This window comes from Coturnix japonica, chromosome 6 (assembly GCF_054131305.1).
Source record: "Coturnix japonica strain WE chromosome 6, WE-NBRP24, whole genome shotgun sequence".
NCBI classification, from domain to species: Eukaryota; Metazoa; Chordata; class Aves; order Galliformes; family Phasianidae; genus Coturnix; species Coturnix japonica.
In genome coordinates this window covers 22,336,581-22,346,557 of record NC_140668.1, presented here as the reverse complement: position 1 = coordinate 22,346,557, position 9,977 = coordinate 22,336,581, and the positions used below count along the sequence as shown (strand labels likewise).

At 51.8% G+C, this 9,977-nt stretch overlaps 1 protein-coding gene across 5 annotated transcripts; it reads left to right on the top strand.

The window, feature by feature from the left end:
• Positions 1–521: 521 nt before the first annotated feature.
• LOC146760493 (uncharacterized) lies at positions 522–9,912 on the top strand. 5 transcript variants are annotated; one of them, XR_014947416.1, is made up of 6 exons: positions 522–1,782; positions 2,458–2,722; positions 3,639–3,801; positions 8,738–8,840; positions 8,927–8,990; positions 9,351–9,912. XR_014947416.1 is itself a non-coding variant. In XM_085550819.1 (6 exons), exons 4-6 carry the CDS (start codon positions 8,741–8,743, stop codon positions 9,423–9,425), a joined length of 447 nt encoding a protein of 148 aa, XP_085406945.1. In that variant the 5' UTR covers positions 1,459–1,782; positions 2,458–2,722; positions 3,639–3,801; positions 8,738–8,740; the 3' UTR covers positions 9,426–9,912. The 5 variants fall into 5 exon arrangements, 1 of the variants encoding a protein (XP_085406945.1); XM_085550819.1 differs by having other exon boundaries at positions 1,459–1,782; positions 9,143–9,912; XR_014947414.1 differs by having other exon boundaries at positions 8,927–9,912.
• Positions 9,913–9,977: the final 65 nt, after the last annotated feature.

The following is a 9,977-nucleotide window of genomic DNA, read 5'->3' as shown; positions in this document are numbered from 1 at the left end:
GCCTTTCAGCCAACCCGTAAGTGCTGGTGACAGGCTGTGAGCATCTCCTTGCTCTCTGAGGACTGACAGAAAGAAACCAGAGGAGGGGAAGCAGCCCGGCAGGAAGAAGGGTGTCCCGTGCTCAGCCCCTTGAGTTGGCCTCTCTTCCCTGAGGGCTCTTTCAGCTTCTGATGGATGCACCGTGTGTTGCTGTTTGCCCTGGGAAGCCCAGCTGCACGCTGGCAGCCGTGGCCTGTGCATCAGCCTCCCCTTGAGGCCCAAGGAGTTGTTTGTTTTTATGTATTCACTATTGGTGTGGCATTTTGTTGTTTTGTTCTGCTTAGAGATCAAGGGGTAATTTAACACCGTTGGAAGTCATTGGGGTTCAGGAGTAGCACATGTAGAATTTTGATCATGCAGCAAGTTGTGATTTCTACTGTGTTAAAGAACTGGCACACACATATACGCCTGCAGCCGGAGCTTGATTGACTCTCGTCAATACGGCCTTCCAAAGCCCGGCCCTGGGGAGTTGTCCAAAAATTTTCCAACCTTTTGTATTACCTAAGTTTATTTTAAACAGACAAGGAGGAGTAATCTCTTAAAGGCTTTTTTAAAGGCATTGGACTAGGTTTTGATTATCACGTCTCAGGAAGCTTCTGCATTCCACCTAGTGCTAATGTGATACATCAAGAGCAGATGACACAAGAGATTCAGGCCTTGCTGCCAGTCTTTTACGAATCAGAACTTTGTTTCATGTTGCCAGATATTGTGGTTTCCTTTTCAGGGGATTCCTTTGCTGTATAATAAGAAGGCCGAGGGCATCCTGGCCTGCATGGGAAACAGTGTTGCCAGCAGGAGCAGAGAGGTGATTGTCCCCCTGTTCTCAGCACTGATGAGGCCGCAGCTCGAGTGCTGTGTTCAGTTTTGGGCCCCTCAGTGCAAGAAAGACATCGAGGCCCTGGAACGCGTTCAGAGGAGGGCAACAAAGCTGGTGAGGGGTCTGGAGCACAGGCCGTATGAGGAGCGGCTGAGGGAGCTGGGATTGTTCAGCCTGGAGAAGAGGAGGCTCAGGGGAGACCTCATTGCTCTCTCTAACTTCCTGAAGGGAGGCTGTAGTGAGCTGGGGCTCGGCCTCTTCTCTCGTGTCATTAATGATAGGACCAGAGGGAATGGCTTCAAGCTGCGACAGGGGAGATTCAGGCTGGACACTACGAGGTATTACTGCTCAGAAAGGGTGGCCAGGCACTGGAATGGACACAGGGAGGTGGTGAAGGGAAGGGGACGAGGACGAGGAAGGAAGGAAGGGAAGGGGAAGGTAAAGGAAGGAAAGCGAGAGGAAAGACACGAAATGAGACGTGAATTTTGGGTCCTTTTCCGGCAGCCGCCCCCCCCCAACAGGCCCCAGCCCGGCCTGAGCCACGTGACAGTGCCAGTGCCAGTGACAGGAAGTGCTTCCTGCAGGCGGCGGAGAGCACTTCCGGGCCATGGCGGCATGGCGGCCATGAGCGGGGCCGGGAGGAGCGGGCTCTGTGCTGCGAACGGGGTCGGGCCTCGGGGCGGGGGCACGGAGGGGCTGTCGGGGGAGGAGCTCGCGGCGCTGCCGGCACCCAGAGGCGGCTCCCGGGCGGCTCCACGGTCTCGCTGTGCTGCGGAGTCACCCGGCCGGCCCCAAAAGCCTGGAGGCAGAGCCTGAGCCGGCCCCGGCCCGGATCGTGTGGTGCGGCTCCGGCCGTGCTGGGCTGTGCGGCAGGAAGATGACTTGCGGAATCAAACTCTATAACCCAAAGATGGGTTCTAAAGCAGGTATGTTTATTCCAGCGTTGCGCAGCGCCGGGTGCAAGCGGGAGAGCTCCACCAAACTTGCACACCGTAAGGAGAAAAGTGTGTTACAGATATAGGTTAAGCTAATACGTAATCAATAGTCTCCTCCTCAGTTTGATTACATATTCATTACATTCCCTAGGACCCCGTTCCCCGCGACCCTTGCCGTTGTTTTGGGGTGAAATTCTTCTTCTGTTTTCTTCTTGGTGTTATCTGCTGGTATCGTTCTCCCATGTCAGCATCATCTTGCCCGGGGGTATCTAATCCTTCTTCTTGTCAGAGGTCTCCGGACAATTTCTTCTTATCTTTATTGCCCTCTTCTCTGGTTTTATTTTGACTAAGTGTCTGTAATTCCCCCTATCCCTGCACTTTTAAATGTAAACTATCTGCAGTTACCCTTTGTCTCGGATTCTGTGAAGTTCCCCTTTCCCTTTCTATAGCAGAGTGTTACCTTGCCTCCATTTCAGTCTTTGGGTCCCCAGGGAGGCTCTCCCTGGGGGTGTCCCGATTCGAAGGCAGGATTCAATCCCGCCGCAGCCCGTCCATGGCAGGCAAACGCTTCTCTCCTCTGCTCTTGGGACTCAGCAGTGCCAGGGGTTTCACAGCGCGCGTGTTGCAGTGGCTGGCAGCCTCCGTGTGTTTCTCTATTGCATACAGGATCCCATGGTGGAGCCGCGTCAGAAGCAGACGTTGGTGTCTTGTGGCAGGAGCAAGGGCAATGGAAGCGCTGCCCAGGGCAGGGCGGTGGTGACTGCCATGAGAGCGGAGGTCTGATGCCATCTGCGAGGGATGGGATTTGCATCCGGTGGCTTTTCCGTTGCAGAATGTCCAGCAGCAGAGCGTGAGTGGCCGTGAAATGAAGCTGGGCCCCAGGAGAGCCGCCTGGAGCTGCGTCACGAGCTTCGTGCGTGGCCAGCGCAAGGTAGGTGTGCCTTACTGTAAGCGTGCGCTGAAGCAGTGTTGGTTAAGCACGGCTCACTCCTCTGTCTGCAACAGATGGGCTTTCTGCGCGCTTTATTGCTGTGGCCGTAGAATTCCCTCTTTCTTACCATCTGATCTGTGAAGGCTTTTGTGTGGGAAGGTTTTGAGGAATGAGGGAGTAGAAATTGCTTTAGTCACGAGTCATCTGGAAAGGTTTCACAGAAACGGTGACATTTGCAGAAGGAACGTATTGGCATTGGCAGTTGTGCCAAATACTCACTGGGATGGAGAGGAGGGAGTACCTGCAGAAGACCGTTCTCTTCTGGTTTTGAGGAAGCCGGGCAGAGCTCAGATTGCAGCTTAAGCAATGTTCTTTTGTCACACTCTGTGTCCTGTGTTGCGTTCTCTCCTTTCGATTCCAGTTCTCCTGACAGGTTAGGCTTGAATTCAGCATAATATCTGCTTCTCCCTGGGTTCAGGTTCTTTGGGTCTCCTGCCTGCTTTTCTCCCTTTTCTTAATGGAGAGTGGAGTTTCTACCACAGAGCAAAGTTTCGTGATTGACAGAAACAAATATGGAACATATTAGATGAACACAGCTCTGCATTTTTTTCTTCCTCCGAACAGCAAGGGACTCCTGTGCTCTCATTAATATCATCAGTGAGTAGATGCTGCCTTCTGCTGGAGCCTAAAATGCTTTCTGCAGTTGAGTGGTTGGAAACATAGGGTTTTAACTTAAAATTGTTTGCGCAGGGTGAAGGTTGGGAATACAATTAGAATACAGTTACACAGTGCTCTATCCCCAGCACTTTCCATCATTTTTCTTAACACAGCTTACGGTTCATTTCAAAACAAACTAACAAAGATGAACTTGGGTTAGCGTAGCCTGTTTTAAATGATCCTTCTGTGTCTTTTCCAGGCTGGTAGCAGAATGGAGACTTTCCCGAGGCACTGAGGAACAGACACAAGCTTCTTTTGAAGGCTTCAATGAAATTCTGCCCCAGCAGTATCTGTGGTCTTTTGATGCTAAGGAGCTGGACGTAAAGGATTCTTTGACTATTGCCAGATCCAGGCTGCTACAGGTATGTCACGGTTTAAACTAAAAATCCACCTGCGTCCGTGACAGGGACTGTGGGCCCAGCAGGGGCCCTAGGCCGAAAGGAAAAAAAGTTAATTAGGAAAAGAAAACAGCAGCAACAATCTAAAAAGGCACACTTATTTACTAAATTACTATATCGAAATACAGGATAACACAGTATAATACAATATAATTGAAAATTGAGCTAACGAATCAAGCAAAATAGGAGAGAGAATGAGTCCCGAAACCGAGAGGCCTACTGTAAATCTAGGCGAAACGGTGAAGGCTCCCACACACTCCCCTGAACGCCAGAACTCGAAAGACGTCAGTCTAGCCTGCGACAGAGTTAATATAGTGTCCAGGTCCCGTGACCTCGTGTTGTTCTCTGGGAGATGTAGTCTTCTTCTGTAAGTTGCAGATTCAGTAAAACTATTCATGCTTTATATGATGTTATGATGTGGAATACTGATAGCAAAATTACAAAATTATTAAACCATGACAAGGTAATACTTGCATTTCAGTCAGTGTCTGAAGAGCAAAGTTCATTAAGGCTGGCGGTTCTGTTTTCAGGATGTGTGAGAGAAGCCTTATGTATCAGTTAGTATTTGGTTACTGTGTTGGTCTTCACTTTCTTCTTTGCAACCAATTTACACGTTTCTAACGTTAAGATTCTGCCAGCATAAATTTTTTGGCTAACAGTGTTTTTGTAGTCCTTGACAATGTGATTTGCGTGTGTCTAAAGAGTGAGCAACTAGAAAGCAAGGGAGCAAAGAACCAAATATCAGCGGATGGTCAAATTACTGAGTGGAGCAGGTTTTAGCTGCTTTTGGGTTCTCCAAGTTATACTCTACAGCAGAACATCGTATTTCTAGCACAGAATGGTACGGATAGGTAAAGACAAAGTACGTTGTTAGTTTGAATGTCTAAATACAAATGTTTTCATGAGTGGTATTTCTCTTTTGTGGCCTCTCCACATTTTCTTTGTGAGCGGATGTTATTATTTGCTATGAAAGTTTGAGAGTTTAATATTAAAAACGAGTGTAGTGTGATTGCAGGTGCTTTTAAGTACAGTAGTATTTCAGTACAATAGTCTTGCTGTAGAAGCAAAGTAGTAGGTTGTAGTTTCAATGATTCCATGTGGGTGCCCAGCCCAACGTGGGGATTCCCTTATGAAAGGAGGGGGAGGGTGAAGGAGGCCGAGGGCCCTTTTCTCGGGGCCAGCTCTCTGTGCCCTCTTGCTGGCCGGAGAGAAGGGCTGCCCGCTGGACACAGGGAGTGCCTTGTAGCTCCCGTGCCGTGCCCTGCCCTCCAGCCCCCTCCTCATCCTATGCGGAACACCACTCCCAGCAGCACAGGTGCCATTTTGGAATCTTCCCCATGTCACAGCTGTCACCTTGGTTGCTGCGGCTCCACCCGACTCACTCACCTCTGAGAGTGCTGGGCAGGTAGCAGCCATGTCCAGCACGAAGCGAGGGCGAGAGGAATGTAGTGAGGATTTAAGTGGGAGAAGGAGCTGGGGGCCCCAGAACCGAAGAGGAGGAGGGTGCCCGCCATAACCATCAAATGGAGGAGGGGGAAAGGAGCCCGTTTCCATCATGCCTGGACCAGCCCTGTGACCACCACCCATGTGGAGCCGATGGAGGTGGATCCCCCTCCGGAGGAACCGATGGAGGTGGATCCCCCTCCAGAGGAGCCCATGGACGTGGATCCGCCCGCGGCATAGCTGGCCTGGCACCACACCACCGTGGTCATGGTCATGACCGTTGGCATGGTCACAGCTTCACCATCGCTGGTCCAGGCACTCGGCTCCTTTCCTGCTGCGTGGCCCCTGCCCCCAGCATGAGCTGGGTGGCATTATTTAACATCTTCTTCTCCTCCACCTCGTTGCTCCTCCGGTTCTGTGGGCCCCCAGTTCCTTCTTCCCCCTGTTGTAGTTAGGTGTTTGCTCTGTTCTTTGTTTTGATGGTTGTGTTAGGTTAGTGTTAGTGTTCAGTTTAGTTTTAGCGTTAGGGATAGGTTCCTGTTTGTTCTTTAGAGTTAGGCATAGGTTCCTGTTTGTTCTTTAGGGTTAGGTATAGGTTTCTGTTGTTATTTTAGAGTTAGGCATAGGTTAGTGTTCGTACTTACAGTCAGGCATTGGCTGCTACACTCAAGTAAAAGTAACCGCTGCTCCTGGGTAAGCACACAGTGTTGCCATCAGGGCTCAAGCTCAGGCAGCCAGCTGACCGGGGCAGAATTTGTGTTAGACGCTGCTCAGTGACAACACCCAGAACAAAGTAGCAAGGATGTGAAGTGCAGGAGACTACTTGCGCTTAGCACATTCTGTCTGCTGTAACAGCATTACTCAAAGATTTCTAATCAGGCCAAGATCTTTGTGATGCAGCAGTTTGTTCATTACTGCCATCATGGGCGCACAACCCTACTGGCGAGGAATGGAAGGCCCTATATGCTGGCCCGACCCTACCCGCAGGGAGACGTGCTCCCTCCCCTGGGCACGGGTCAGGGACATTGCTGGGAGACTTCCCAGTCTGATCTGCCCTTCTGTCTACTATCCCCTGCTGATAGTTCAGGCTGGCAGTGAAGAAGTTAGTAAAAAAAGCCTGAAGGCTATCAAAGATGATTTCAGGGGACTGGGGCGGGTAATCGAAGGAACAGGTGTGCGGGTGGTTATTGCATCTGTACTTTCAGTGGCAGGGAGGGATACTGAGTTGGACCTAAAAACCCACCTCTTAAACAAATGGTTAAAGAGTCGGTGCAGACATAGGAGTCTTGGTGTTTTTCACCATGGGGCAATTTATTTGGCTCCTGGCATGACAGCTACAGACGGAAGCGGCCTGTCTCAAAGGGGTAAGAGGGTTCTAGCTGAGGAACTGTCAGGACCCCACCAAAAACCTGCACCCTGACTTGTAAAATGGTTACACAGATATAGGTACACCTCATACATAGTCAATGATGTAAGGAAGGACACTGGACACACCTTCGTTGGCTCCACAGCCGCAGTCCAACACGGCGGCCAGGCCCGTCGATCCATTCCTTTGCTTGCTGCCAGTTCCCACAGGGAGTCCTCACTCAGACACCTGAAACAACAACGCACACAAACACATCAGGCAAACAACAGACACGCACACAAACACAAAACGCCCTCCTCGGATCCCGCCACTCACCCTTCCTTTGCCAACTTCTCTCGCTCACCTTCAGGGCAGTGCCAGCCCCTTCAACCCGATCACAGAATCACAGAATGACCCGGGTTGGAAGGGACCTCAAGGATCATGAAGCACCAACCCCCGCCTGGCTGCGGGGCTGTGGCAGCCGGTGTGGCTGGGTGCAGCACGTGGGCATGTGGGAGGGCCTGCAGCAGGGATGTGGGGTGTAATCAGAGTGACTGGAATTCCAATTCAGTCAGAGGTCTTAATTGTAGGTAAGGGTTGAATCCGCCGAGGTGCCGCACAAGGAGAGGCGCTGGGTGCGACTATGGAAAGCAGAGCTTGTGTGTCCCAGGAGGCAGGCGTAGTCAGGTCCCCTTTGGAGCCTGCCGTTGTTGGTGCTCAGCTCAGGAGCCCCATCAGGAGCTGCTGCGTGCTGCGTCTGTGTCACGGACTTATCTAGATCAATATGATTGACTGATCAATCTATGATCTCCAGATGATGTTATGATGTGAAATACCAATAGAAAAAAATACAAAACCACAACAGTATGGCAGCCCAAAAAGATTCCCTTGTGGAAGAAGGGGGAGGGTGAAGGAGGGTGAAGGAGGCCGAGGGCCCTTTACTTGGGGCCGGCTCGTCTGTGCCCTCTTGCTGGCCAGAGAGAAGGGCTGCCCGCTGGGCACAGGGAGCACCTTGTAGCTCCCGTACCATGCCCTGCCCTCCAGCCCCCTCCTCATCCTATGTGGAACTCCAGTGCCAGCAGTGCGGCCGCCATTTTAGAACCCTCTCCATGTCACCATGGTCACCGTTGCCGCATGCCTCTGACAGTTGTGGCAGTTAACAGCCATGCCTGCTGCAAAGAGGGCGAGGGTTGAAGTTTCTGGTGGGAGGATGGAGCTGGGGGCCCTAGGAGTCAGAAGGAGGAGGGGGCCCGCCATGACCATCAGGCAGAGGAGGGGTAAGAGAGCCATTATCCATCATGCCTGGACCAGCCCTGTGACCACCACCCATGTGGAGCCTATGGAGGTGGATCCCCCTCCGGAGGAACCGATGGAGGTGGATCCCCCTCCGGAGGAACCGATGGAGGTGGATCCCCCTCCGGAGGAACCGATGGAGGTGGATCCCCCTCCAGAGGAGCCCATGGACGTGGATCCGCCCGCGGCATAGCTGGCCTGGCACCACACCACCGTGCCAGGCCCCGCGTTGGCATGGTCACAGCTTCACCATCGCTGGTCCAGGCACTCGGCTCCTTTCCTGCTGCGCGGCCCCTGCCCCCAGCATTAGCTGGGTGGCATTATTTAACATCTTCTGCTCCTCCACCTTGTTGCTCCTCTGGTTCTGTGGGCCCCCAGTTCCATCTTCCCCCTGTTAGGTTAGGTGTTTGTTATGTTCTTTTTTGTTGATGGTAGTGTTAAGTTAGTGTTAGTGTTAGTGTTCAGTTTAGTTTTAGTGTTAGGGATAGGTTCCTGTTCGTTTTTTAGAGTTAGGCATAGGTTCCTGTTTGTTCTTTAGGGTTAGGTATAGGTTTTTGTTGTTATTTTAGAGTTAGGTATAGGTTTTTGTTGTTATTTTAGAGTTAGGTATAGGTTTCTGTTGTTATTTTAGAGTTAGGCATAGGTTAGTGTTCGTACTTGCAGTCAGGCATTGGCTGTTACACTCAAGTAAAAGTAACCGCTGCTCCTTGGGTAAGCATGCAGCTGGTTGCTCACCCCGAGCAATGAGTGCGACTGCCCTGACAGTTTGATGACATCTGCGATGAACTGAATTTCCCTCTTGGGACTTTTCCTTTGCAGAACATGGAGGAGCAGAGCGTGAGTGGGCTGAGAAATGGAGCTGGGACTCAGGAGAGCAACACGTGGCTGTGTCCCAGAGCTCCCAAAGTGTGGCCATTGCAAGGTAGGAGTGCCTTACCGAAAGCGTTGTTCAAGCACAGCTCCTGGCACTGTCTGCAACAGATCCGCTCTCTGCGTGCTTTCTTTCAGTCGCTGGTGTTGTGCAGCACAGCCACGGCACGGCCCTCAGTGCGTACGCGAGGAGCGTGAAAAGGTAGGTGGTGAATTTTCATCTTGCTAACGCTAGGATTAGGAATGGTGAGCATTCCTAAAAGAGTGGCCACAAAGGTGTGATCTGCCTCGGGGAGAAGTTGATTCTCGCCTCTTCAGCTTTTCCCTTCTTTTCTGTCCACCTGTCCTTTCCAGCTCCTCCTCCCCTCAGCTGCAAGTGGGGCAGTGCTCGAGTGTGAGGACTCTTCCTTGGCATGCGGTAACAGACAATGCAGATGTGACTTTTGTGTCCTTCCTTGTTCTTGGGTTTGTAGCCCAGGGATATCTTGCGAGCAGCTCTCTAAGTCAGACTGTGCTGGCAGCGTGCGTGAGTGAAATAGTGCCTCTTTTTTCCCTCTTGCAGCAAGCTTGCCGAGGCAAGGCAAGCGCTACTCAGCTGAGGAAGAAAGCCGAGAAGGAAAGCAGAAAGCAACGATGAGGGCTTGAGCAAGAAGCTACAAAGGACAGCAGAACCACCTGCAACGCTTCCTCGGAGGTGGCACCAAGAGCTGCTGACTCAACAGTCCAGTTTACTGGCACAGCCGTGCTTTCCCTGTCATGGACGGTGGAGATGATGGAAGTGAACTGGACAGGAAGGACTTGTGCTGCGTTAGAAGCAATGAGGGCTTCACATAGGCAGGACTTGGTGTATGGCAAGAGCTGGAGAGGCTGCGTTCCTTCAGGGTGTGTCTCTTGAGGTCCAGGCCTGGTGTAGGGTTAGGTTGAAATAGGGCTGGCTGGGACTGGAGAGGGAGGAGGTGACGTAGCCCCGGGGTTTGGCTTCTCCTTGGGTCTGACTGGAGGCTGAGTGACTGATTGCTAAGCGGCAATCCTGGGCACTGGGGTTTCATTTTGGGGTGTGGGCGGGGCAATAAATAGAAGCCAAATCTTCTTGTACGCAATAAAATTGAAGCGAACTTTCTAAACCTGGTGCTGCCTCTTTCAGTAGCTGGTCAGAACGTCCCTCGCTCGGGCTGGCAATCGCAGGGCG